Raw genomic sequence first — 27,859 nt, 5'->3', positions numbered from 1 at the left:
ATCTGCTCTCTCTGCTCTCTCTGCTCTCTCTGCTCTCTGCTCTCTCTACTCTCTGCTCTCTCTGCTCTCTCTCTCTGTCTGCTCTCTCTCTCTGCTCTCTCTGCTCTCTGCTCTCTCTCTCTCTCTCTCTCTGTCTGCTCTCTCTCTGCTCTCTCTGCTCTCTGCTCTCTCTGCTCTCTCTGCTCTCTCTGCTCTCTCTGCTCTCTCTCTGCTCTCTCTCTGCTCTCTCTGCTCTCTCATTGCTCTCTCTCTGCTCTCTCTCTGCTCTCTCTCTGTCTGCTCTATCTCTCTGCTCTCTCTCTGCTCTCTCTCTGTCTGCTCTATCTCTCTCTCTCTCTCTCTGCTCTTTGTCTGCTCTATCTCTCTCTGCTCTCTCTCTGCTCTCTCTCTGCTCTCTCTCTGCTCTCTCTCTGCTCTATCTGCTCTCTCTCTGCTATCTCTCTCTGCTCTCTCTCTGCTCTCTCTGCTCTCTCTCTCTCTGCTCTCTCTCTATCTGCTCTCTCTCTGTCTGCTCTCTCTCTGCTCTCTCTCTGATCTCTCTCTCTGCTCTCTCTCTGCTCTTTCTCTGCTCTCTATCTCTGCTCTCTCTGCTCTCTTTCTCTGTTTGCTCTCTCTGCTCTATCTCTGCTCTCTCTCTGCTCTCTCTGCTCTCTCTGCTCTATCTCTCTCTGCTCTCTCTCTGTCTGCTCTATCTCTCTCTGCTCTCTGTCTGCTCTTTCTCTCTCTCTGCTCTCTCTCTGCTCTCTCTCTCTCTGCTCTCTCTCTCTGCTCTCTCTGCTCTCTCTCTCTGCTATCTCTCTCTGCTCTCTCTCTGCTCTCTCTCTGCTCGCTCTGCTCTCTCTCTCTCTTTCTGCTCTCTCTCTCTGCTATCTCTCTCTGCTCTCTCTCTGCTCTCTCTCTGCTCGCTCTGCTCTCTCTCTCTCTCTGCTCTCTCTCTGTCTGCTCTCTCTGCTCTCTCTCTGCTCTCTATCTGCTCTCTCTCTGCTCTCTCTCTCTGCTCTCTCTGCTCTCTCTCTGTCTGCTCTCTATCTGGTCTCTCTATGCTCTCTCTCTCTGCTCTCTCTGCTCTCTCTGCTCTCTCTCTGCTCTCTGCTCTATCTCTGCTCTATTTCTGCTCTCTCTGCTCTCTCTTCTCTCTCTGCTCTCTGCTCTCTCTGCTCTCTCTCTCTGCTATCTCTCTCTGCTCTCTCTCTGCTCTCTCTCTGCTCGCTCTGCTCTCTCTCTCTCTTTCTGCTCTCTCTCTCTGCTATCTCTCTGCTCTCTCTCTGCTCTCTCTCTGCTCGCTCTGCTCTCTCTCTCTCTCTCTGTTCTCTCTCTGTCTGCTCTCTCTGCTCTCTCTCTGCTCTCTATCTGCTCTCTCTCTGCTCTCTCTCTGCTCTCTCTGCTCTCTCTCTGTCTGCTCTCTATCTGGTCTCTCTATGCTCTCTCTCTCTGCTCTCTCTGCTCTCTCTGCTCTCTCTCTGCTCTCTGCTCTATCTCTGCTCTATTTCTGCTCTCTCTGCTCTCTCTTCTCTCTCTGCTCTCTGCTCTATCGCTGCTCTCTCTGCTCTCTCTGCTCTCTCTCTGCTCTCTTTCTCTGCTCTATCTGCCCTCTCTGCTCTCTGCTCTCTCTCTGCTCTCTCTCTGCTCTCTATCTGCTCTGCTCTATCTCTGCTCTCTCTTTGCTCTCTCTCTCTCTCGGCTCTCTCTCTGCTCTCTCTCTGCTCTCTCTCTCTGCTCTCTCTGCTCTCTCTCTGTTCTCTCTCTGCTTTCTCTGCTCTCTCTCTGCTCTCTGCTCTCTCTGCTATCTCTGCTCTCTGCTCTCTCTGCTCTCTCTGCTCTCTCTCTCTCTGCTCTCTCTGCTCTCTCATTGCTCTCTCTCTGCTCTCTCTCTCTGCTCTCTCTCTGTCTGCTCTATCTCTCTGCTCTCTCTGATCTATCTCTGCTCTCTCTCTGTCTGCTCTATATCTCTCTCTCTGCTCTCTGTCTGCTCTATCTCTCTCTGCTCTCTCTGCTCTCTCTCTGCTCTCTCTCTCTGCTCTCTCTCTCTGCTCTCTCTCTGCTCTATCTGCTCTCTCTCTGCTATCTCTCTCTGCTCTCTCTCTGCTCTCTCTCTGCTCTCTCTGCTCTCTTTCTCTGTCTGCTCTCTCTGCTCTCTCTCTGCTCTCTCTGCTCTCTCTCTCTGCTCTCTCTGCTCTCTCTGCTCTCTCTGCTCTCTCTCTGCTCTCTCTGCTCTCTCTCCTCTCTCTCTGCTCTCTCTCTGCTCTCTCTCTGCTCTCTATCTCTGCTCTCTCTGCTCTCTTTCTCTGTCTGCTCTCTCTGCTCTCTCTCTGCTCTCTCTGCTCTCTCTCTCTGCTCTCTCTGCTCTCTCTGCTCTCTCTGCTCTCTCTCCCTCTCTGCTCTCTCTGCTCTCTCTCTGCTCTATCTCTGCTATCTCTCTGCTCTCTCTGCTCTCTCTGCTCTCTCTCTCTGCTCTCTGCTCTATCTCTGCTCTCTGCTCTCTCTCTCTGCTCTCTCTCTGCTCTCTCTGCTCTTTCTCTCTGCTCTCTCTGCTCTCTCTCTGCTTTTTCTCTGCTATATCTGCTCTCTCTGCTCTCTGCTCTCTCTTTCTCTTTGTCTGCTCTCTCTCTGCTCTCTCTGCTCTCTGCTCTCTCTCTCTGTCTGCTCTCTCTCTCTGCTCTCTGCTCTCTCTCTGCTCTCTATCTGCTCTCGCTGCTCTCTCTCTGCTCTCTCTGCTCTCTCTGCTCTCTCTCTGCTCTCTGCTCTCTCTGCTCTCTCTCTATGCTCTCTCTGCTCTCTCTTCTCTCTCTGCTCTCTCTCTGCTCTCTCTCTCTCTCTGCTTTCTCTGCTCTCTCTGCTCTCTCTGCTCTCTCTCTCTCTGCTCTCTCTCTGTCTGCTCTATCTCTCTGCTCTCTCTGCTCTCTCTCTCTCTCAGCTCTCTCTATGTCTGCTCTATCTCTATCTCTCTGCTCTCTGTCTGCTCTATCTTTCTCTCTCTCTGCTCTCTCTCTGCTCTCTCTCTGCTCTCTCTCTGCTCTCTCTCTCTGCTCTCTTTCTGCTCTCTCTCTGCTCTCGCTGCTCTCTCTCTGCTCTCTCTGTCTGCTCTCTCTCTGCTCTCTCTCTGCTCTCTCTCTCTGCTTTCTCTCTGCTCTCTCTCTCTGCTCTCTCAATTCAATTCAATTCAAATGGCTTTATTGGCATGACGTACTTCTACATGTTGCCAAAGCAATATTAAACATAAACATGGATTACAAACAGATATAAGTACATACAAAATATCATCGGAAAATAAAACATCAAGTATTACGGCGTAAACATGTCAGGTGACTGTCACTCACTGTCCCTCAGTTTGTGGCAGGCAGCAACATATGCTGCTGCTAGCTCACAGCTTGTTGAGTCCTCCCCTAGTAGGACTGGTAGTTTTTCTGTATCTGGTAGTGCGAGAAAGCCTTTTTTTATTAATTCAAATTTTAAATGTGTTTCTCTAATATATTTATATTTTTCACATTTGGTGAGGAAGTGCCACTCAGTTTCAGGCTCACTGAGGGTGCAATGACAGCACAGCCTTTGCTCTGCAGGAAGCCAGGTTTTCCTGTGCCTCCCCTTTTCAACAGCGAGGCTGTGCTCACTCAGTCTGTATTTTGTCAAGGTTCTTTTTAGTTGTTGATCAGTCACCATGCTCAAATAATCTGCTATGGTGTACTGTCGATTTAGAGCCAGATAGCACTGCATTTTGCTCTGTGCTTTTGTTTGTGTTTTCCAATAGGTGATGTAGTTTTGTTTTAGCTGTGTAGTAATTTGATTGATTCTGATTGGTGACGTGTTCTGTTCCTGAGGTGTGTTAAGAGAGCAGGTTTGTGGACTCAGCCTCAGGACCAGCTGGGTAAGGGGGTTCCTGATGCTCCTCAGCTCTTGGCACTGCAGGGCTTGATAATGGTACGAGAGGGGGTCACTTCGTTTTAGGTGTGTCCAAAAGTTAATTGCTCTTTTTTGTATTTTTAGTATTAGTGGGTAACGGCCTAATTCTGCCCTGCATGCATTGTTTGTAGTTTTCCTCTGGACATGTAGGATAATCTTACAGAACTCTGCATGCAGGGTCTCAATGGGGTGTTTGTCCCATTGGGTAAAGTCTTGTTTTGTAAGTGGACCCCACACCTCACTGCCATAGAGTGCAATTGGTTCAATAACACATTAAATTAATTTTAACCAGATTCGAATTGGTATTTCTGTTTGTATATTTCTTTTTATGGCATAGAAAGCCCGGCGTGCTTTCCCTCTCAGCTCATTGACTGCTTCCTTAAAATGTCCAGTTGAACTTAGTTTTAGGCCTAAATAGGTGTAATCTGTGCAGTACTCTACATGTTTTGTACCAATTGAGAACTTTGGTAGGACGTCCTGAGATCTGGATCTTTTTTGGAATATCATTATTTTTGTCTTTTTGGGGTTTACTGCCAGGGCCCAGGTCTGACAGTAATGCTCTAGCAGGTCCAGGCTCTGCTGTAGGCCGTCTGCTGTGGGGGACAACACAACCAAGTCATCTGCAAAGAGCAGGCATTTCACTTCCCGATTGTGGAGACTTACACCGGGGGCAGAGGACTTTTCTCTCTCTCTCTCTGCTCTCTCTGCTCTCTCTGCCTCTCCTGTCCTCTGCTCTCTCTGCTCTCTCTCTGCTCTCTCTCTGCCTCTCCTGTCCTCTACTCTCTCTCTGCTCTCTCTGCTCTCTCTCTGCTCTCTCTCTGCCTCTCCTGTCCTCTGCTCTCTCTCTCTGCTCTCTCTCTGCTCTCTGCCTCTCCTCTGCTCTCTCTCTCTGCTCTCTCTCTCTCTGCCTCTCCTCCGCCCGCTCTTGCATAACTGCTCCACATACGGCGCCTTGTGAATGCAGCCACCCCGACTTGGCTTCCGCTGAATTGTAAATGTCACTGGCGAACCACCTCAGCCGCCATTCATAACCTGAGGCACTGAATTAAAGGGGAAAGTACCTGCTGGACGGCAAGGCAAACAGTTGTGAAAGAGAGAGAGAGAGAGAGAGAGAGAGAGAGAGAGAGAGAGAGAGAGAGAGAGAGAGAGAGAGAGAGAAGAGAGAGAGAGAGAGAGAGAGAGAGAGAGAGAGAGCCTAGGTTCAGTTGATCTGTTTCATCACAAAGGGGTACGATGCTAATACAATACGATGTGACACGATAGGATACAAAATATGCAACACATTATTATATAGATTTATTGTCCATGGTCATTATGAATTCACATTGGTCAGGCCGCACAGGTGATTGATTGAATGAAGACTTTATTAACAGATTGCAGAATGGGTACAATACAGTATGGCTCAATACACACAATTGTTAAGGGGATGCAGACCAGAGAAAGACTTTCGTCTTGTTTACATCAGGGTCCCCCCATTTTTAATTCATAGTGACATTTATGACATACACAATATACAGATAAACAGTGCTGTTACATTTATGACGTACAAGATATACAAATATACACTACTGTTTAACAGAGATCCTAACAGAAACTATATACATTTGAGGGGGAGGAAACTGTACATTAGGAGGGGGTTGGGTGGGGGGGGGGGGCGTTTGGACATTTACGGGGGCCAGTTTCGAATTGCAGCCTCCCGTAGGTGCTCTTTGAGGGCGGTTTTGAAGGAGGGTAGGGATTCACATTATTTTACGGCTGTGGGTAGGGCGTTCCACATTGTTGTGGCATAATTGCAAAATGTGTTTAGTCCCTTGTTTGAGTCCCTCTGGTGTTGTGGTCGTTAGCAACACCGAACTCTAAAGCTACGATGTATATACATGTGTTAACGTGGGCACACTGACTCTGCTGACAGACGCTTTTATTGACAAATGGAGCAGCAGTTACATTAGATTCAAGTGTATTGTCATCATGCAGCACAAGTACAGTACAAGAAAAATAAGTTTGGCATCCAACCAGAGTGCAAATGTAGCCGTAAAGTGCAATAGTAATATACAATGTACAGGGGATTAAACTGGGTACACAATATACAAATGAGTACTACTGAGTGTAATGCTAATCAGATGTATGTACAGAGTTGTAGTATAATAAATAAAGATGGTATGACTACTACTGGCCAGCAGCGTAACTAATAAGAGTAGGATATGTACAGGTATAGATATAGTAAAGGACAATGTGCAGGTAAGTACAGACTGGTGAGGATAGTTATAAATGCGGTGAGAATAAATATATATGGTATATACAGCATTATTGTACATGCATCATACACATCATACAGAGCTATGTGTTATGTGCAGGTGTACAAGCAATTTCTGCTTGTACAGAAATTCTGTTCTGTCTCTCTCTCATCTCTTGTCTCTCTCTCATCTCTTGTCTCTCTCTCATCTCTTGTCTCTCTCGTCTATTGTCTCTCTCTTGTCTCTCTCTCATCTCTTGTCTCTCTCTCATCTCTTGTCTCTCTCATCTCTTGTCTCTCTCTCATCTCTTGTCTCTCTCATCTCGTGTCTCTCTCTCTCATCTATTGTCTCTCTCTCATCTCGTGTCTCTCTCTCATCTCTTGTCTCTCTCTCTCATCTCTTGTCTCTCTCGTCTCTTGTCTCTCTCGTCTATTGTCTCTCTCTTGTCTCTCTCTCATCTCTTGTCTCTCTCTCATCTCTTGTCTCTCTCATCTCTTGTCTCTCTCTCATCTATTGTCTCTCTCTCATCTCTTGTCTCTCTCTCATCTCTTGTCTCTCTCTTGTCTCTCTCTCATCTCTTGTCTCTCTCTCATCTATTGTCTCTCTCTCATCTCGTGTCTCTCTCTCATCTATTGTCTCTCTCTCATCTCTTGTCTCTCTCTTCTCTATCTCACCTCTTGCTCCTCTTGTCTCTCTCTTGTCTCGCTCTTGTCTCTCTCTCATCTCTTGCTCCTATTGTCTCTCTCTCATCTCTTGTCTCTCTCTCATCTCTTGTCTCTCTCTTCTCTCTCTCACCTCTTGCTCCTCTTGTCTCTCTCTTGTCTCGCTCTTGTCTCTCTCTCATCTCTTGCTCATATTGTCTCTCTCTCATCTCTTGTCTCTCTCTCATCTCCTGTTATCTCTTGTCTCTTTTTGTCTCTCATCTCTTGCTCCTATTGTCTCTCTCATCTCTTGTCTCTCTCGTCTATTGTCTCTCTCTTGTCTCTCTATCATCTCTTGTCTCTCTCTCATCTCTTGTCTCTCTCATCTCTTGTCTCTCTCTCATCTATTGTCTCTCTCTCATATCTTGTCTCTCTCTCATCTCTTGTCTCTCTCTTGTCTCTCTCTCATCTCTTGTCTCTCTCTCATCTATTGTCTCTCTCTCATCTCGTGTCTCTCTCTCATCTATTGTCTCTCTCTCATCTCTTGTCTCTCTCTTCTCTCTCTCACCTCTTGCTCCTCTTGTCTCTCTCTTGTCTCGCTCTTGTCTCTCTCATCTCTTGCTCCTATTGTCTCTCTCTCATCTCTTGTCTCTCTCTCATCTCTTGTCTCTCTCTTCTCTCTCTCACCTCTTGCTCCTCTTGTATCTCTCTTGTCTCGCTCTTGTCTCTCTCTCATCTCTTGCTCCTATTGTCTCTCTCTCATCTCTTGTCTCTCTCTCATCTCTTGTTATCTCTTGTCTCTTTTTGTCTCTCACCTCTTGATCCTATTGTCTCTCTCATATCTTGTCTCTCTCGTCTATTGTCTCTCTCTTGTCTCTCTCATCTATTGTCTCTCTCTCATCTATTGTCTCTCTCTCAACTCGTGTCTCTCTCTCATCTATTGTCTCTCTCTCATCTCTTGTCTCTCTCTTCTCTCTCACCTCTTGCTCCTCTTGTCTCTCTCTTGTCTCGCTCTTGTCTCTCTCTCATCTCTTGCTCCTATTGTCTCTCTCTCATCTCTTGTCTCTCTCTCATCTCTTGTCTCTCTTGTCAAAAGGATTAATAGGGTGTTGGGGTTCCTAAAAGGGTTGTGTGTGAAGCTGGGGGTGATGTTCTGTGTGGAGAGTTTCATCCTTGGCCAAACATATTCATTAAGTAACAAGGTTGTGAGCGTTTTACTGAACTTTGTTTACGGGCAGGCTAAGTTAGCCATTTGGCTGACCCGTAGGAATAGGATCAAGGGCGTTGGTCCTACGGAATCGGTGCCTATGTTGAGGGGTATGATTTCTGCACGCCTTAGATTAGAGTTCATGTATTTCTCACTGAGACATAATGTTGATGCGTTCGTGAATGCTTGGGGATTGGGGAATGCAATGTGTACTGTGGGGGAGGAGGGGCTGAACATATGCATTTGAAGGTCAAGTGGGTTTTATGTGCTGAAGGAGTTTTTGGGGTGTGTGTGCGTGTGTGTGTGTGTGCGTGTGCGTGTGTGTGTGTGTCTGTGAGTGTGTGGGTGTGTGTGTGTGTGTGCGGGTGAGTGTGTGGGTGTGTGTGTTGTTTTTATGAAGATGCCGTGAGGTTTTTTGTGTCTCTACTGACTGTTTTTAGTTGACATGTTTTAATAAAGAACATCAAAAGTCTAAAGTCTCTCTCTTCTCTCTCTCACCTCTTGCTCCTCTTGTCTCTCTCTTGTCTCGCTCTTGTCTCTCTCTCATCTCTTGCTCCTATTGTCTCTCTCTCATCTCTTGTCTCTCTCTCATCTCTTGTTATCTCTTGTCTCTTTTTGTCTCTCATCTCTTGCTCCTATTGTCTCTCTCATCTCTTGTCTCTCTCTTGTCTCTCTCTCATCTCTTGTCTCTCTCTCATATCTTGCTCCTATTGTCTCTTTCTCATCTCTCATCTCTCTCTCATCTCTTGTCTCTCTCTTGTCTCTCTCTCATCTCTTGTCTCTCTTTCATCTCTTGTCTCTCTCATCTCTTCTCTCTCTTGTCTATCATCTCTTGTCTCTCATCTCTTGTCTCTCTCTCATCTCTTATCTATCTCATCTCTTGTCTCTCTTTCATCTCTTGTCTCTCTCGTCTATTGTCTCTCTCTTGTCTCTCTCTCATCTCTTGTCTCTCTCTCATCTCTTGTCTCTCTCATCTCTTGTCTCTCTCTCATCTCTTGTCTCTCTCATCTCGTGTCTCTCTCTCATCTATTGTCTCTCTCTCATCTCGTGTCTCTCTCTCATCTCTTGTCTCTCTCTCATCTCTTGTCTCTCTCATCTCTTGTCTCTCTCGTCTATTGTCTCTCTCTTGTCTCTCTCATCTCTTGTCTCTCTCATCTCTTGTCTCTCTCTCATCTATTGTCTCTCTCTCATCTCTTGTCTCTCTCTCATCTCTTGTCTATCTCTTGTCTCTCTCTCATCTCTTGTCTCTCTCTCATCTATTGTCTCTCTCTCATCTCGTGTCTCTCTCTCATCTATTGTCTCTCTCTCATCTCTTGTCTCTCTCTTCTCTCTCTCACCTCTTGCTCCTCTTGTCTCTCTCTTGTCTCGCTCTTGTCTCTCTCTCATCTCTTGCTCCTATTGTCTCTCTCTCATCTCTTGTCTCAATCTCATCTATTGTCTCTCTCTTCTCTCTCTCACCTCTTGCTCCTCTTGTCTCTCTCTTGTCTCGCTCTTGTCTCTCTCTCATCTCTTGCTCCTATTGTCTCTCTCTCATCTCTTGTCCCTCTCTCATCTCTTGTTATCTCTTGTCTCTTTTTGTCTCTCATCTCTTGCTCCTATTGTCTCTCTCATCTCTTGTCTCTCTCTTGTCTCTCTCTCATCTCTTGTCTCTCTCTCATATCTTGCTCATATTGTCTCTTTCTCATCTCTTGTCTCTCTCTCATCTCTTGTATCTCTCTTGTTTCTCTCTCATCTCTTGTCTCTCTCTCATCTCTTGTCTCTCTCATCTCTTCTCTCTCTTGTCTATCATCTCTTGTCTCTCATCTCTTGTCTCTCTCTCATCTCTTATCTATCTCATCTCTTGTCTCTCTCTCATCTCGTATCTCTCTCATCTCTTGTCTCTCTCTCATCTCTTCTCTCTCGCCTCTCATCTCTTGTCTCTCTCTCACATCTTGTCTCTCTCATCTCTTGTCTCTCATCTCTTGTCTCTCTCTTGTCTCTCTCTCACCTCTTGTCTCTCTCTTGTCTCTCTCTCACCTCTTGTCCCTCTCACATCTTGTCTCTCTCGTGTCTCTCTCTCATCTCTTGTCTCTCTCTCATCTCTTCTCTCTCTTGTCTCTCATCTCTTGTCTCTCTCTCATCTCTTCTCTCTCTTGTCTCTCATCTCTTGTCTCTCTCTCATCTCTTCTCTCTCTTCTCTCTTGTCTCTCTCATCTCTTATCTCTCTCATCTCTTGTCTCTCTCTCATCTCTTGTCTCTCTCTCTTCTCTCTCGCCTCTCATCTCTGGTCTCTCTCTCATCTCTTGTCTCTCTCTCTCACCTCTTGTCTCTCTCTTGTCTCTCTCGTCTCTTGTCTCTCTCTCATCTCTTGTCTCTCTCTTGTCTCTCTCTCATCTCTTGTCTCTCTCTGGTCTCTCTCTCATCGCTTGTCTCTCTCTCATCTCTTGTCTCTCTCTCATCTCTTGTCTCTCTCTCATCTCGTGTCTCTCTCTCATCTATTGTCTCTCTCTCATCTCTTGTCTCTCTCTCATCTCTCGTCTCTCTCTCATCTCTTGTCTCTCTCATCTCTTGTCTCTCTCTCATCTCTTGTCTCTCTCTTGTCTCTCTCTCATATCTTGTCTCTCTCTCATCTCTTGTCTCTCTCTCATCTCTTATCTCTCTCTCATCTCTTGTCTCTCTCTCTTGTCTCTCTCTCATCTCTTGTCTCTCTCTCATCTCTCTCATCTCTTGTCTCTCTCTCATCTCTTGTCTCTCTCTCATCTCTTGTCTCTCTCTTGTCTCTCTCATCTCTTGTCTCTCTCTCATCTCTTGTCTCTCTCTCATCTCTTGTCTCTCTCTCATCTCTTGTCTCTCTCTCATCTATTGTCTCTCTCTCTCATCTCTTGTCTCTCTCTTGTCTCTCTCTCTCATCTCATCTCTCTCTCATCTCTTGTCTCTCTCTTGTCTATCTCTCATCTCTTGTCTCTCTCTTGTCTCTCTCTCTCATCTCTTGTCTCTCTCTCATCTCTTGTCTCTCTCTTGTCTCTCTCTCATCTCATGTCTCTCTCATCTATTGTCTCTCTCTTGTCTCTCTCATATCTTGTCTCTCTCATCTCTGGTCTCTCTCTCATCTCTTGTCTCTCTCTCATCTTGTGTCTCTCTCTCATCTATTGTCTCTCTCTCATCTCTCTCTCATCTCTTGTCTCTCTCTCATCTCTTGTCTCTCTCTCATCTCTTGTCTCTCTCATCTCTTGCTCCTATTGTCTCTTTCTCACCTTGTCTCTCGTCTCTCTATCATCTCTTGTCTCTCTCTTGTCTCTCTCTTGTCTCTCTCTCATCTCTTGTCTCTCTCATCTCTTGTCTCTTGTCTCTCTCTTGTCTCTCTCTCATCTCGTGTCTCTCTCTCATCTCTTGTCTCTCTCTCACCTCTTGTCTCTCTCTCAGCTCTTGTCTCTCATATCTTGCTCCTATTGTCTCTCTCTCATCTCTTGTCTCTCTCTTGTCTCTCTCACCTCTTGTCTCTCTCTTGTCTCTCTCTCACCTCTTGTCTCTCTCTTGTCTCTCTCACCTCTTGTCTCTCTCTTCTCTCTCTCACCTCTTGTCTCTCTCTCACCTCTTGTCTCTCTCACCTCTTGTCTCTCTCTCATATCTTGTCTCTCTCTCATCTCTTCTCTCTCTCTCTCATCTCTTCTCTCTCTTGTCTCTCATCTCTTGTCTCTCTCTCACCTCTTGTCTCTCTCTTGTCTCTCTCTCACCTCTTGTCTCTCTCTCTTGTCTCTCTCTCACCTCTTGTCCCTCTCACATCTTGTCTCTCTCGTGTCTCTCTCTCATCTCTTGTCTCTCTCTCATCTCTTCTCTCTCTTGTCTCTCATCTCTTGTCTCTCATCTCTTGTCTCTCTCTCATCTCTTATCTATCTCATCTCTTGTCTCTCTCTCATCTCGTATCTCTCTCATCTCTTGTCTCTCTCTCATCTCTTCTCTCTCGCCTCTCATCTCTTGTCTCTCTCTCACATCTTGTCTCTCTCATCTCTTGTCTCTCATCTCTTGTCTCTCTCTTGTCTCTCTCTCACCTCTTGTCTCTCTCTTGTCTCTCTCTCACCTCTTGTCCCTCTCACATCTTGTCTCTCTCGTGTCTCTCTCTCATCTCTTGTCTCTCTCTCATCTCTTCTCTCTCTTGTCTCTCATCTCTTGTCTCTCTCTCATCTCTTCTCTCTCTTGTCTCTCATCTCTTGTCTCTCTCTCATCTCTTCTCTCTCTTCTCTCTTGTCTCTCTCATCTCTTATCTCTCTCATCTCTTGTCTCTCTCTCATCTCTTGTCTCTCTCTCTTCTCTCTCGCCTCTCATCTCTGGTCTCTCTCTCATCTCTTGTCTCTCTCTCACCTCTTGTCTCTCTCTTGTCTCTCTCGTCTCTTGTCTCTCTCTCATCTCTTGTCTCTCTCTTGTCTCTCTCTCATCTCTTGTCTCTCTCTGGTCTCTCTCTCATCGCTTGTCTCTCTCTCATCTCTTGTCTCTCTCTCATCTCTTGTCTCTCTCTCATCTCGTGTCTCTCTCTCATCTATTGTCTCTCTCTCATCTCTTGTCTCTCTCTCATCTCTCGTCTCTCTCTCATCTCTTGTCTCTCTCATCTCTTGTCTCTCTCTCATCTCTTGTCTCTCTCTTGTCTCTCTCTCATATCTTGTCTATCTCTCATCTCTTGTCTCTCTCTCATCTCTTATCTCTCTCTCATCTCTTGTCTCTCTCTCTTGTCTCTCTCTCATCTCTTGTCTCTCTCTCATCTCTCTCATCTCTTGTCTCTCTCTCATCTCTTGTCTCTCTCTCATCTCTTGTCTCTCTCTTGTCTCTCTCATCTCTTGTCTCTCTCTCATCTCTTGTCTCTCTCTCATCTCTTGTCTCTCTCTCATCTCTTGTCTCTCTCTCATCTATTGTCTCTCTCTCTCATCTCTTGTCTCTCTCTTGTCTCTCTCTCTCATCTCATCTCTCTCTCATCTCTTGTCTCTCTCTTGTCTATCTCTCATCTCTTGTCTCTCTCTTGTCTCTCTCTCTCATCTCTTGTCTCTCTCTCATCTCTTGTCTCTCTCTTGTCTCTCTCTCATCTCATGTCTCTCTCATCTATTGTCTCTCTCTTGTCTCTCTCATATCTTGTCTCTCTCATCTCTGGTCTCTCTCTCATCTCTTGTCTCTCTCTCATCTTGTGTCTCTCTCTCATCTATTGTCTCTCTCTCATCTCTCTCTCATCTCTTGTCTCTCTCTCATCTCTTGTCTCTCTCTCATCTCTTGTCTCTCTCATCTCTTGCTCCTATTGTCTCTTTCTCACCTTGTCTCTCGTCTCTCTATCATCTCTTGTCTCTCTCTTGTCTCTCTCTTGTCTCTCTCTCATCTCTTGTCTCTCTCATCTCTTGTCTCTTGTCTCTCTCTTGTCTCTCTCTCATCTCGTGTCTCTCTCTCATCTCTTGTCTCTCTCTCACCTCTTGTCTCTCTCTCAGCTCTTGTCTCTCATATCTTGCTCCTATTGTCTCTCTCATCTCTTGTCTCTCTCTTGTCTCTCTCACCTCTTGTCTCTCTCTTGTCTCTCTCTCACCTCTTGTCTCTCTCTTGTCTCTCTCACCTCTTGTCTCTCTCTTCTCTCTCTCACCTCTTGTCTCTCTCTCACCTCTTGTCTCTCTCACCTCTTGTCTCTCTCTCATATCTTGTCTCTCTCTCATCTCTTCTCTCTCTCTCTCTCATCTCTTCTCTCTCTTGTCTCTCATCTCTTGTCTCTCTCTCACCTCTTGTCTCTCTCTTGTCTCTCTCTCACCTCTTGTCTCTCTCTCTTGTCTCTCTCTCACCTCTTGTCTCTCTCACCTCTTGTCTCTGTCTCTTCTCTTGTCTCTCTCTCATCTCTTGTCTCTCTCTCATCTCTTCTCTCTCTTGTCTCTCATCTCTTGTCTCTCTCATCTATTGTCTTTCTCATCTCTTGTCTCTCTCTCACATCTTGTCTCTCTCACCTCTTGTTTCTCTCTCATATCTTGTCTCTCTCACCTCTTGTCTCTCTCTTGTCTCTCTCTCATCCCTCTCTCATCTCTTATCGCTCTCTCATCTCTTGTCTCTCTCTCACCTCTTGTCTCTCTCTTGTATCTCTCTTGTCTCTCTCTCATCCCTCTCTCATCTCTTATCTCTCTCTTGTCTCTCTCTCACCTCTTGTCTCTCGTCTCTCTCTTGTCTCTCTCTCTCTCTCATCCCTCTCTCATCTCGTATCGCTCTCTCATCTCTTGTCTCTCTCTTGTCTCTCTCTCTCATCTCTTGTCTCTCTCTCATCTCTTGTCTCTCTCTCACCTCTCACCGCTCTCTGAACTCATCACTTCTCACCTCTCACCTCTCACCTCTCGCTCTCTGAACTCATCACTTCTCCCGCCTCTCTGCTCCGGAACAGGCCGCCAACATCCCTCTGGTCTGCGAGCTGGGGATCGATAAGCTCTCCTTCGACGACTTCTCCCTGGACATGGACGCCATGATCACGGCGGCGCTGCGGATGTTCATGGAGCTCGACATGCTGCAGAAATTCAAGATCGACTATGAGGTAGGGCTGGGGGCGATATGGCCTAAAAATTAAATCTCTGATTTTTTCCCACAACATCCGATTTTTTCTCTTAAAAACTAGAAACGCCAAGGAAATCATTCAAATAAGCTTTGTTTTTATTTGACACCAAGATGAATTTCCCTATTGGGATTGAAGTGCAAACCTAACTTTCACCAATCTTCAATAAAAAAAAAGAAATAAAATATATATATATATATAAAAGGTTACTCTTGATCAAACAAAGATGAATGTCCCTATTGGGATTAATAGTGCAATAACTTGCTTCATAATAAAAGGTGCCTCTTGATCATCAAACAAGAATGAATTTAAAAAAGTGCAAATCTAACTTTCACCAAACATCACCTTTGTAAAATAAAAGGTGACTAAAAAAGAAAATAATAATTTTTTGTTTTTCATTTAAAAAAAATCTTCCTAAATCATGAATTAGAATTAATCGATAAAATCGATTAATCGCCCAGCCCTACTACGAGGTGAGGAGATGTTCTGTTAAGATCGACTACGACAGGGGTTCTCAAACTTTTTCATACCGCGACCCCATTTTATTTAGGATTATTTTTGGGGACCCCACACTTAATAATGTATCGCGTAATTTCAACGTGGAATTAAGGAATATCAAAATAAATGCACACGTTGTTGAACTTGATCATGCATATTTATTAGAACGTTTAATTACAGCACTATGTTATCAATACACATTTATAAAACGAGGCATATTTAGCCAAAATATTTTGCCAGAATATAAAAAAAAGGCAAAAAAAAATTATAAATTTTTTTTTACTTGCCACTGTCACCTACCCGTGACCCCAATTTGGGTCGCGACCCGTAGTTTGAGAACCACTGGACTACGAGGTGAGGAGACTGTGTTCCGTTTCTCCACTTCTGGAGTCGTTCATTTTAAAGCCCCGACCTGGGATTAGTTTTGACCATGTGAGCGAGTGAGGTATGGGGTTGTTAAGTCGGGACGCATCGACCGACCTTCCAGTAAAACGTTTCCGGGGGCAGAGCCTCCTGCGTTGAGCTGAGGCCCTGGCCTGGTGTCCAACACGCCTCAGTGCTCAACAGCACACGTCATAGTGTTATATTCATAGTGAAGGCAAATAACAGGTGACCTTAGCGTATAACATGTAATGTACAGCCTTTTAGTATCCCTCCTAGTTACACATACACACAGTCCTCATATCCCTCCTAGTTACACATACACACAGTCCTCATATCCCTCCTAGTTACACATACACACAGTCCTCATATCCCTCCTAGTTACACATACACACAGTCCTCATGTCCCTCCTAGTTACACATACACACAGTCCTCATATCCCTCCTAGTTACACATACACACAGTCCTCATATCCCTCCTAGTTACACACAGTCCTCATATCCCTCCTAGTTACACACAGTCCTCATATCCCTCCTAGTTACACACAGTCCTCATATCCCTCCTAGTTACACACAGTCCTCATATCCCTCCTAGTTACACACAGTCCTCATATCCCTCCTAGTTACACACAGTCCTCATATCCCTCCTAGTTACACACAGTCCTCATATCCCTCTTAGCTACACACACAATCCTCATACCCCTCCTAGTTACACACAGTCCTCATATCCCTCCTAGTTACACACAGTCCTCATATCCCTCCTAGTTACATACAGTCTTCATATCCCTCCTAGTTACACAGAGTCCTCATATCCCTCCTAGTTACACACAGTCCTCATATCCCTCCTAGTTACACACAGTCCTCATATCCCTCCTAGTTACACACAGTTCTCATATCCCTCCTAGTTACACACAGTCCTCATATCCCTCCTAGTTACACACAGTCCTCATATCCCTCCTAGCTACACATACACACAGTCCTCATATCCCTCCTAGTTACACACACACAGTCCTCATATCCCTCCTAGTTACACACAGTCCTCATATCCCTCCTAGTTACACACAGTCCTCATATCCCTCCTAGTTACACACAGTCTTCTCTTATCTGCCATGTTTAAACACGGTGCAGTTAATTCATTCATTCAATCTTTATTTAATCTTGAAGGATCATTGAAAGCAATAAATATATATATTTAATCGTAATAAGCAAATACATATTGGTGATTATTGGCGTTACGACGGGAGTTTATAATTGACCTTGACATGACATACAGGTAGACAGTACCGTTGCATCTAGACATTTATGACATACCAGATCTACAAATATACAGTACTGTTTATGTGTACAAAAGGAGTCTAGAAAGAGAGTATATACATTTGAGGGGGAAGAAACTGTACATTGGAGGAGGTTGGGTAGGTGGGGTGGGGTGGGGTGGGGGGGGACTGTACATTTACGGGGGCCAGTTTTGAATTGCAGTCTCCCGTAGGTGCTCTTTGAGAGTGGTTTTGAAGGTGGGTAGTGATTCACATTCCTTTACAGCTTTTGGTAGGGCGTTCCACATTGATGTGGCATAATTGCAAAACGTGTTTAGTCCCTTGTTTGAGCCGAATCTGGGTTGCACATGATTTGTGGAGCTCCCTCTGGTGTCGTGGTCGTGGTATTCACTGACCTTTGGGAAGTATTTTGACATGTACATGGGTACCTCAACTGTTGCTCCCCTAAAGCTTGGGAGCTTGGGAAAGGTCAACCAACCCATCTTTTCACTTGACCTCTGGACCACTGGGTGGGAACGCCCACTCCTAAAGCAGCCTTGACCTCTGACCTCTTGTGTTTGTGTCTCCAGACGCTGTGCCGGTGGCTACTGACGGTCAGAAAGAACTACCGCATGGTGCTGTACCACAACTGGAGGCACGCCTTCAACGTGTGCCAGTGCATGTTCGCCATCCTGACGGTAACACACTAACACACTAACACACTAACACTAACACACTAACACCCTAACACACTAACACTAACATTAACACACTAACACACTAACACTAACACACTAACACACTAACACTAACACACTAACACACTAACACTAACACACTAACACTAACACACTAACACACTAACACTAACACTAACACACTAACACTAACACACTAACACACTAACACACTAACACTAACACTAACACACTAACACACTAACACTAACACACTAACACACTAACACACTAACACTAACACTAACACTAACACACTAACACTAACACACTAACACTAACACACTAACACTAACACACTCACACTAACACACTAACACTAACACACTAACACTAACACTAACACACTAACACACTAACACTAACACACTAACACTAACACACTAACACACTAACACTAACACACTAACACACTAACACTAACACACTAACACTAACACACTAACACTAACACACTAACACTAACACACTAACACTAACACACTCAAACACACTAACACTAACACACTAACACACAAACACTAACACACTAACACACTAACACTAACATTAACACACTAACACACTAACACACTAACACTAACACACTAACACACTAACACACTAACAATAACACTAACACTGACACACTAACACACTAACAATAACACTAACACACTAACAATAACACTAACACTAACACACTAACACTAACACACTAACACACTAACACTAACACACTAACACTAACACTAACATTAACACACTAACACTAACACACTAACACACTAACAATAACACTAACATTAACACACTAACACACTAACACACTAACACTAACACACTAACACTAACATTAACACACTAACACTAACACACTAACACACTAACAATAACACTAACACTGACACACTAACACACTAACAATAACACTAACAATAACACTAACACACTAACATTAACACTAACACACTGACACACCAACACACCAACACAATACCACTAACACACTAACACACTAACAATAACACTAACACACTAACACACTGACACACTAACACACTAACACACTAACACACTAACACTAACACACTAACATTAACACTAACACACTGACACACTAACACACCAACACACTAACACTAACACACTAACACACTAACACTTAACACACTAATACTAACACACTAACACACTAACACACTAACACTAACACTAACACACTAACACACTAACACTAACACACTAACACTAACACTTAACACACTAACACTAACACACTAACACACTAACACTAACACACTAACACTAACACACTAACACACTAACACTAACACTTAACACACTAACACTAACACACTAACTAACACACTAACACAAACACACTAACACACTAACACTAACACTAACACACTAACACTAACACACTAACACTAACACTTACCACACTAACACTAACACACTACCACACTAACACTAACACACTAACTAACACACTAACACAAACACACTAACACACTAACACTAACACACTAACACTAACACACTAACACTAACATTAACACACTAACACACTAACACTAACACTAACACACTAACACACTAACAATAACACACTAACACACTAACACTAACACACTAACACACTAACACTAACACAGTAACACTAACACACTAACACTAACATTAACACACTAACAATAACACACTAACACTAACACACTAACACACTAACACTAACACACTAACAATAACACACTAACAATAACACACTAACACCTACATTAACACAGTAACACTAACACACTAACACACTAACACACTAACACACTAACAATAACACTAACACTAACACACTAACACACTAACACACTAACACTAACACTAACACTAACACACTAACACACTAACACTAACACACTAACACTAACACACTAACACTAACACTAACACACTAACACACTCACACTAACACACTAACACTAACACACTAACACTAACACGCTAACACTAACACTAACACACTAACACTAACACACTAACACACTAACACACTAACACTAACACACTAACACTAACACACTAACACTAACACACTAACACACAAACACACTAACACTAACACACTCAAACACACTAACACTAACACACTAACACACAAACACTAACACACTAACACTAACATTAACACACTAACACACTAACACACTAACACACTAACACTAACACACTAACACACTAACAATAACACTAACACTGACACACTAACACACTAACAATAACACTAACACACTAACAATAACACTAACACTAACACACTAACACACTAACACTAACACACTAACACTAACACTAACATTAACACACTAACACTAACACACTAACACACTAACAATAACACTAACATTAACACACTAACACACTAACACTAACACACTAACACTAACATTAACACACTAACACTAACACACTAACACACTAACAATAACACTAACACTGACACACTAACACACTAACAATAACACTAACACACTAACACACTAACATTAACACTAACACACTGACACACCAACACACCAACACAATACCACTAACACACTAACACACTAACAATAACACACTAACAATAACACTAACACACTAACACACTGACACACTAACACACTAACACACTAACACTAACACACTAACATTAACACTAACACACTAACACACTGACACACCAACACACCAACACACTAACACTAACACTAACACACTAACACTAACACACTAACACTAACACACTAACACACTAACACTTAACACACTAACACTAACACACTAACACACTAACACACTAACACTAACATACTAACACTAACACACTAACACACTAACACACTAACACTAACACACTAACACTAACACACTAACACTAACACTTAACACACTAACACTAACACACTAACACACTAACACACTAACACTAACACACTAACACACTAACACTTAACACACTAACACTAACACACTAACACTAACACTTAACACACTAACACTAACACACTAACACACTAACTAACACACTAACACAAACACACTAACACACTAACACTAACACTAACACACTAACACACTAACACTAACACACTAACACTTAACACACTAACACTAACACACTACCACACTAACACTAACACACTAACTAACACACTAACACAAACACACTAACACACTAACACTAACACACTAACACTAACATTAACACACTAACACACTAACACTAACACACTAACACTAACACACTAAAACACTAACAATAACACACTAACACACTAACACTAACACACTAACACACTAACACTAACACAGTAACACTAACACACTAACACTAACATTAACACACTAACACTAACACACTAACAATAACACACTAACACTAACACACTAACACTAACACACTAACAATAACACATTAACAATAACACACTAACACCTACATTAACACAGTAACACTAACACTAACATTAACACACTAACACACTAACAATAACACACTAACACACTAACACAGTAACACTAACACTAACATTAACACACTAACACACTTAACAATAACACACTAACACACTAACACTAACACCTAACACACTAACACTAACACACTAACAATAACACACTAACAATAACACACTAACACTAACACACTAACACTAACATTAACACAGTAACACTAACACTAACATTAACACACTAACACTAACACACTAACACGCTAACAATAACACACTAACACACTAACACAGTAACACTAACACACTAACACACTAACAGTAACACACTAACACACTAACACTAACACACTAACAATAACACACTAATACACTAACACTAACACACTAACACTAACACACTAACAATAACACACTAACACTAACACACTAACACTAACATTAACACAGTAACACTAACACTAACATTAACACACTAACACACTAACACACTAACACACTAACACACTAACAATAACACACTAACACAGTAACACTAACACACTAACACTAACACACTAACAGTAACACACTAACACACTAACACTAACACACTAACAATAACACACTAATACACTAACACTAACACACTAACACACTAACACTAACACACTAACACACTAACACACTAACAATAACACACTAACACTAACACACTAACACTAACATTAACACAGTAACACTAACACTAACATTAACACACTAACACACTAACACACTAACACACTAACAATAACACACTAACAATAACACACTAACACACTAACACACTAACACTAACACACTTAATTCTGACGGTAACCGTGAATGAGTGGACGGTAAAAGAAAGAAAAGCTAAATGAGGTATGGATGTAGTGCAAATCTTTTTGTAATAAATAGATAAAATATGGTGTGTAGTGTTAAACGTGTTTAAAGTGAGTATGTGCATGTGGATGTGTGTGCAATGAATGTGGATGGATGGGTTAGTGCCTTTTGTGTGTGAGACCAGTTCAATCTACACAAGAACTCTTTGCAACTCCTACACGTCCCTTGTGTACTAAATAACACCTGGACCTGTATTCACTAACATTCTGAGAACACTCAGAGCCTAAGAATATTATTATTCCTAGAACGGAATTTTGGCTCAGGAGTGATTTTCGAAATTCAGTTCAAGGTTTGCGATGCGATAGCATGTCCACATCCAAGTCGAGGAAATAAATGGCTTGCTTTACGATCTGTGGCTGTGGCTAGAAACTGTCGCTGTGAGGACTCTGCTCATGGAGCCTGTGATAAACACGTCATTGCTGCACCGTTGCGTTTCACCGTTTTGTGAAAATTGATCATCGAATTGCTACTGGAAGCGGGAGATGATTAAAGATGCTGTAAGTGGTATTTTCTTTATCAAAATAAGTGTTAAGGTGAGATGGTACCCCCTAATAGGCAAAAAACTTTTTAATTTTTTTTTGTATCTCATTCATTCCATAAGAACGTAGAATACACATTTACAGACTTTTTTTAATATGGTCCATTTGCATGTTCTTGGCATCTGATTCTAGGGACATCTATGGATCTCAGGGAATGTATTCCCAGTGTCAGAAATACTGTGTCTGTTACTAGGCTTGAGTAAATTGTAATGAACCAAATGAGAATATCAATAAAAAAATATTTGACTGTGAATAACACCATGCTAAAATTTACCAGACCTGAAAAATCTAAGCAAATGAATAAATGGAAGATGATTAAACAGAAGGTTTTGTAGATACAGTACTGAATTCTGCCATCCGGACACATGCCATTTGAAATATGATTATAGAATATAGAATATCAGGCCTAAAATGGTTATGCGATAAAAATGTGAGTAATTCGATTAATTAATTACAAATCCTGTAAATGCAAATTAGGCACTTCCTCATTAACACTTTGAGTGCCAGCGACGAGATATGTCGTTAGTTCATGCCGACCGTTGAGTGCCAGCCGACGAGAGATCTCGTTTTTAATCGTAATTTTTTTTACTATCGATTTGAATTCATATTTCATCAATCTAGACTCACGTTAGTGCTGCAAACTCTCTCTGAGCTCCATTGGGAAAATACCGCCCCCTATCGTCTTTCCCTGTTGTACTGCACCCCATTGGATTAGACTGAATGAAACACATGGGTGGGGGGAAATCCAGCTTCCCTATTTTCCTTCTCGGGCAAGCCACCCGAGGGGATCCAAGTCATTTCCGAGCCTCAAAACAGCGTGGAATACATATTTCCAGTATCCAGCGTTGGATCAATAAACGCGATCGATATTTGGAATGGCGATCAGGAATTGGAATAATCTTTTTGGAGAACATCTGATCTGAGGTAAGGAATCTATTTTACCAGTCTTAGGATAATCGGATTTTTTTTCACAGAGATATCAACGTGTGCCCTATGTGTGTGTGTGTGTGTGTGTGCGTGTGTGTGCTGATCAGGAAATGAGAGATTCGATTGTTCAGCCCGCTTATATAGCGTGCATAAGTACACATATACTATTGATAATCTAGCGTTTATTTGAAAACGATTCATAAATAGGCAGACAAATTTCAACGTTTTTTGTGTATTCCAGAATATTCCAGTAAAGGGCGTTTATCACATAATCTTTATATTTTCCTGAAACGTTAAAAAAACTAGTTTTTCAAAATGGTATAAAAACGGAAATGAACCGATTAAAAAAACAATCCGTTTCGACAATGTTGACTGCAAACAAGTCATTGATAAGCGATGGCCAGATTAGACACATAGCCATAATTTAAGACATAGTTTATGCATTCACAAATATGAGAGCGCTATCATTGAAGTGGGTGGTGCCATTCAAGGGGGGGGGTAAGGCGCACCGCATGGCTGGTAATCAAAGTGTTAAATATGCCCACATTTGCATATATCGCCAAGACACGAAACACCAACATGGATAATGCCAGATTCAAAAACTTGGTTTAATTTTGTTGATACATTCAAAACTAAACTTTTCCTACTAAATCTCTTCCCATTTCCCCAGGTGGAATGCACCTGATTGGATAAATGACATGCTGGTGCTCTAGTGCGACCTCTAGTGGCTGAATGTTATATATATAGCCAGGGATGTACTGGCCATTGCCTGTGTTTGTCTCTCATCTGAACACTGGCCAATCACGGCCCACCCCCGTCCTACTAGCCTCCCCTGTGTCCCGCCCCCTGTGTCCTCTTCACTGAGGCGGATGCTGCCTGACTCTGCGAACAAACAGACTGTGGTTAGAGGCGGAGTCTGTGGTGTTACACATGCTACACACACGCTACACACATGCTACACACACACTAAACACACGCTACACACACACGCTACACACACGTTACACGCTACACACACGCTACCCACATGCTACACACATGCTACACACACGCTACACACACACTACACACATGCTACACACACGTACATTCACGCAGGCATACGCACACACACACATACATATACAGAGAAATAGACACACACATGCATATACACATACAGTACCCAGACACACACCATGCATGCACACACACATATACAGAGAAATAGACACATACACATACAGTACACACACACACACTCACACACACACACACACACCATGCATGCACATACACACACACACACACACACACATATACAGAGAAATAGACACACACCATGCACACACACACACACACACATCATGCATACACACACACCTGTGCATTCATGCAGGCATATGCACACACATATACAGAGAAATAGACACACACACGCATACACATACAGTACACACACACACTCACACACACACCATGCATGCACATACACACACACAGACATATACAGAGAAATAGACACACTCCATGCACACACACACACACAAACACCATGCATACACACACACCTGTGCATTCATGCAGGCATATGCACACACATATACAGAGAAATAGACACACACACGCATACACATACAGTACACACACACACTCACACACACACCATGCATGCACACACACACATATACAGAGAAATAGACACACACACGCATACACATACAGTAAACACACACACACTCACACACACACCATGCATGCACACACACACATATACACAGAGAAATAGACACACACACGCATACACATACAGTACACATACACACTGGGACCGGGCTCTGGGACCGCGCTCTCTCCCCGCGGTGACCCATAATGCCTCACTCAGCACACCGCCTCTGGTTCCCCTCATCCGGGCCATAAATCTCGCTGCACGTCCGCGTTCTCCCGAGATTGTGCTTCATACAGTACAAAGTGAAAAGAATAAAGATCGTACACTATACAAGATATACAATCAGGGGCGTAGCTGGTGATGATTCCAAGGGCCCAGCACTGAGGGGGGGCCCCACATTTTTTAATTTTATTTTTTTACTAGACATCACTCAGGTGTATTATTGATGCTCTCATTGATACTATGTTTGTTTCTGAAGTGTGTGTGTGTGTGTGTGTGTGTGTGTGTGTGTGTGTGTGTGTGTGTGTGTGTGTGTGTGTGTGTGTGTGTGTGTGTGTGTGTGTGTGTGTGTGTGTGTGTGTGTGTGTGTGTGTGTGTGTGTGTGTGTGTGTGTGTGTGTGTGTGTGTGTGTGTGTGTGTGTGTGTGTGTGTGTGTGTGTGAGAGATATATAGAGAGAGAGGGGGGGCTTTGGTAGACTATTGCATTGGTCCATTCATTGAAGATGAACGCAATGCGACATCCTTTACTAGGCTCACCCACCAACAGTGCAGGTGCTGAACTGCTGATCCGAATGTATAGGTAAAAACCATATTATGCGTTTTCATCAATAAAAAAATGGCCAAAAATAATTCCGCTTGCGCGCTTATGCGCGCTCGCATTCACTGGGGGCCTACAAATACATTCTTTCATGGGGCCCAGAATCTGGAGCTACACCCCTGTATACAATAATACAAAACAAAAAATTTACAAAATGCTAAACAAAATGCTAAAATGAGGTAGAAGAGGTAGTGCAAATCACTACCACAAATCACAAACTCTTTCAGTGTAGAAGGTATACAAATGTGATGGAACTGGGCCTTTGCAGTGATGGCGCAGACACTGTGGAATAAGCTAAGTCTGCCGACACCATACAGACCTTCAAGGCCTCGCTTAAAACCCACCTTTTCGCTCTGGATGATCACTGAGTTACTTTGCTGTTGTGTTGTGTGTCTGAGGTGTTCTTATGTTCTCTGTCTGTCCGTCTGCCTGGTTCCCTGTTTCTTTGTCCTGTCCATTTATTCGTATAATTTTTTCCCCCCGGGCTGCGCCCCCTGGACCGGGCTGGGGGGCGCATTATAAATGCTAATATCATATCATAACTGCTTACGTGAGTGTGCATGTGTGTATCTGTTTGCCTTTCTATGTATTTTGACGTGTGTGTGTGTGTGTGTGTGTGTGTGTGTGTGTGTGTGTGTGTGTGTGTGTGTGTGTGTGTGTGTGTGTGTGTGTGTGTGTGTGTGTGTGTGTGTGTGTGTGTGTGTGTGTGTGTGTGTGTGTGTGTGTGTGTGTGTGTGTGTGTGTGTGTGTGTGTGTGTGTGTGTGTGTGTGTGTGTGTGTGTGTGTGTGTGTGTGTGTGTGTGCGTGCGTGCGTGCGTGCGTGCGTGCGCATGCCTGTGTGTGTGTGGTCCACCAGACGGCAGGGTTCCAGGACACCCTGACGGAGGTGGAGATCTTGGCGCTGCTGGTGGGCTGTGTGTGTCACGACCTGGACCACCGGGGGACCAACAACGCCTTCCAGGCCAAGTGAGTATGTAACTGTCTGTCTGTCTGTCTGTCTAAACCCTTTCACTACCACACTACAGAAGGTTAACCCTTTCACTAACCGTCTGTAGTGTGGTAGTGAAAGGGTTAACCGTATGTAGTGTGGTAGTGAAAGGTTAACCTTCTGTAGTGTGGGAGTGAAAGGTTAACCTTCTGTAGTGTGGGAGTGAAAGGGTTAACCTTCTGTAGTGTGGGAGTGAAAGGTTAACCTTCTGTAGTGTGGGAGTGAAAGGTTTAACCTTCTGTAGTGTGGTAGTGAAAGGGTTAACCGGCTGTAGTGTGGAAGTGAAAGGTTAACCTTCTGTAGTGTGGTAGTGAAAGGGTTAGCCGTCTGTAGTGTGGAAGTGAAAGGTTAACCGTCTGTAGTGTGGTAGTGAAAGGGTTAACCCTTTGTCGTGTGGCAGTGAAAGGGTTATCCTTCTGTGGTGTCGCAGTGAAATGGTTAACCCTTTGGTAGAGTGGTAGTGAAAGGGTTAACCTTAACCTGTTTATAAACATAACCCTTACCTTAAGCCTAACCTTACTGGAGACCTCACGCCTAAACCCTGCACTAAAATAGGAGAATTAAAGGGTTAACCCTTTGTAGTGTGGTGGTGAAAGGGTTAACCCTCTGTATTGTGGTAGTGAAAGGGTTAACCCACTGTAGTGTGGTAGTGAAAGGGTTAACCCTCTGTAAGATTATATATTTTGTATTATCATCCTAGCTTGTTTACTTTATCTTTATTTTATCATATTTTATCATCACCCTAGCTTGTTTACTTCATCTTTATTTTATTATATTTTGTTTCATCATCCTAGCTTGTTACTTCATCTTTATTTTATTATATTTTATCATCACCCTAGCTTGTTTACTTTATCTTTATTTTATAATATTTTATCATCACCCTAGCTTGTTACTTTATCTTTATTTTATTATATTTTATCATCACCCTAGCTTGTTTACTTTATCTTTATTTTATTATATTTTATCATCACCCTAGCTTGTTTACTTTATCTTTATTTTATTATATTTTATCATCACCCTAGCTTGTTTACTTTATCTTTATTTTATTATATTTTATCATCACCCTAGCTTGTTTACTTTATCTTTATTTTATTATATTTTATCATCACCCTAGCTTGTTTACTTTATCTTTATTTTATTATATTTTATCATCACCCTAGCTTGTTTACTTTATCTTTATTTTA

General features: G+C 43.0%; 1 protein-coding gene across 1 annotated transcript in view; it reads left to right on the top strand.

The window, feature by feature from the left end:
• The window catches only part of pde11a (phosphodiesterase 11a), a gene marked incomplete at both ends in the record, with an annotated part of 580,355 nt that overhangs the window by 498,745 nt on the left and 53,751 nt on the right, over positions 1–27,859 (top strand). Inside the window, 3 exons of the mRNA XM_084314342.1 lie at positions 14,347–14,493; positions 17,234–17,341; positions 26,544–26,653. Coding sequence (XP_084170468.1) covers positions 14,347–14,493; positions 17,234–17,341; positions 26,544–26,653 — 365 coding nt within the window. The remainder of the gene's footprint in view (positions 1–14,346; positions 14,494–17,233; positions 17,342–26,543; positions 26,654–27,859) is intronic.

The sequence above is a fragment of the Notolepis coatsorum genome (assembly GCF_963971535.1).
Source record: "Notolepis coatsorum genome assembly, chromosome: 5".
Classification (NCBI taxonomy): domain Eukaryota; kingdom Metazoa; phylum Chordata; class Actinopteri; order Aulopiformes; family Paralepididae; genus Notolepis; species Notolepis coatsorum.
The sequence above is the reverse complement of the archived record's forward strand: the minus strand, read 5'-3'. Positions and strand labels throughout refer to the sequence as shown.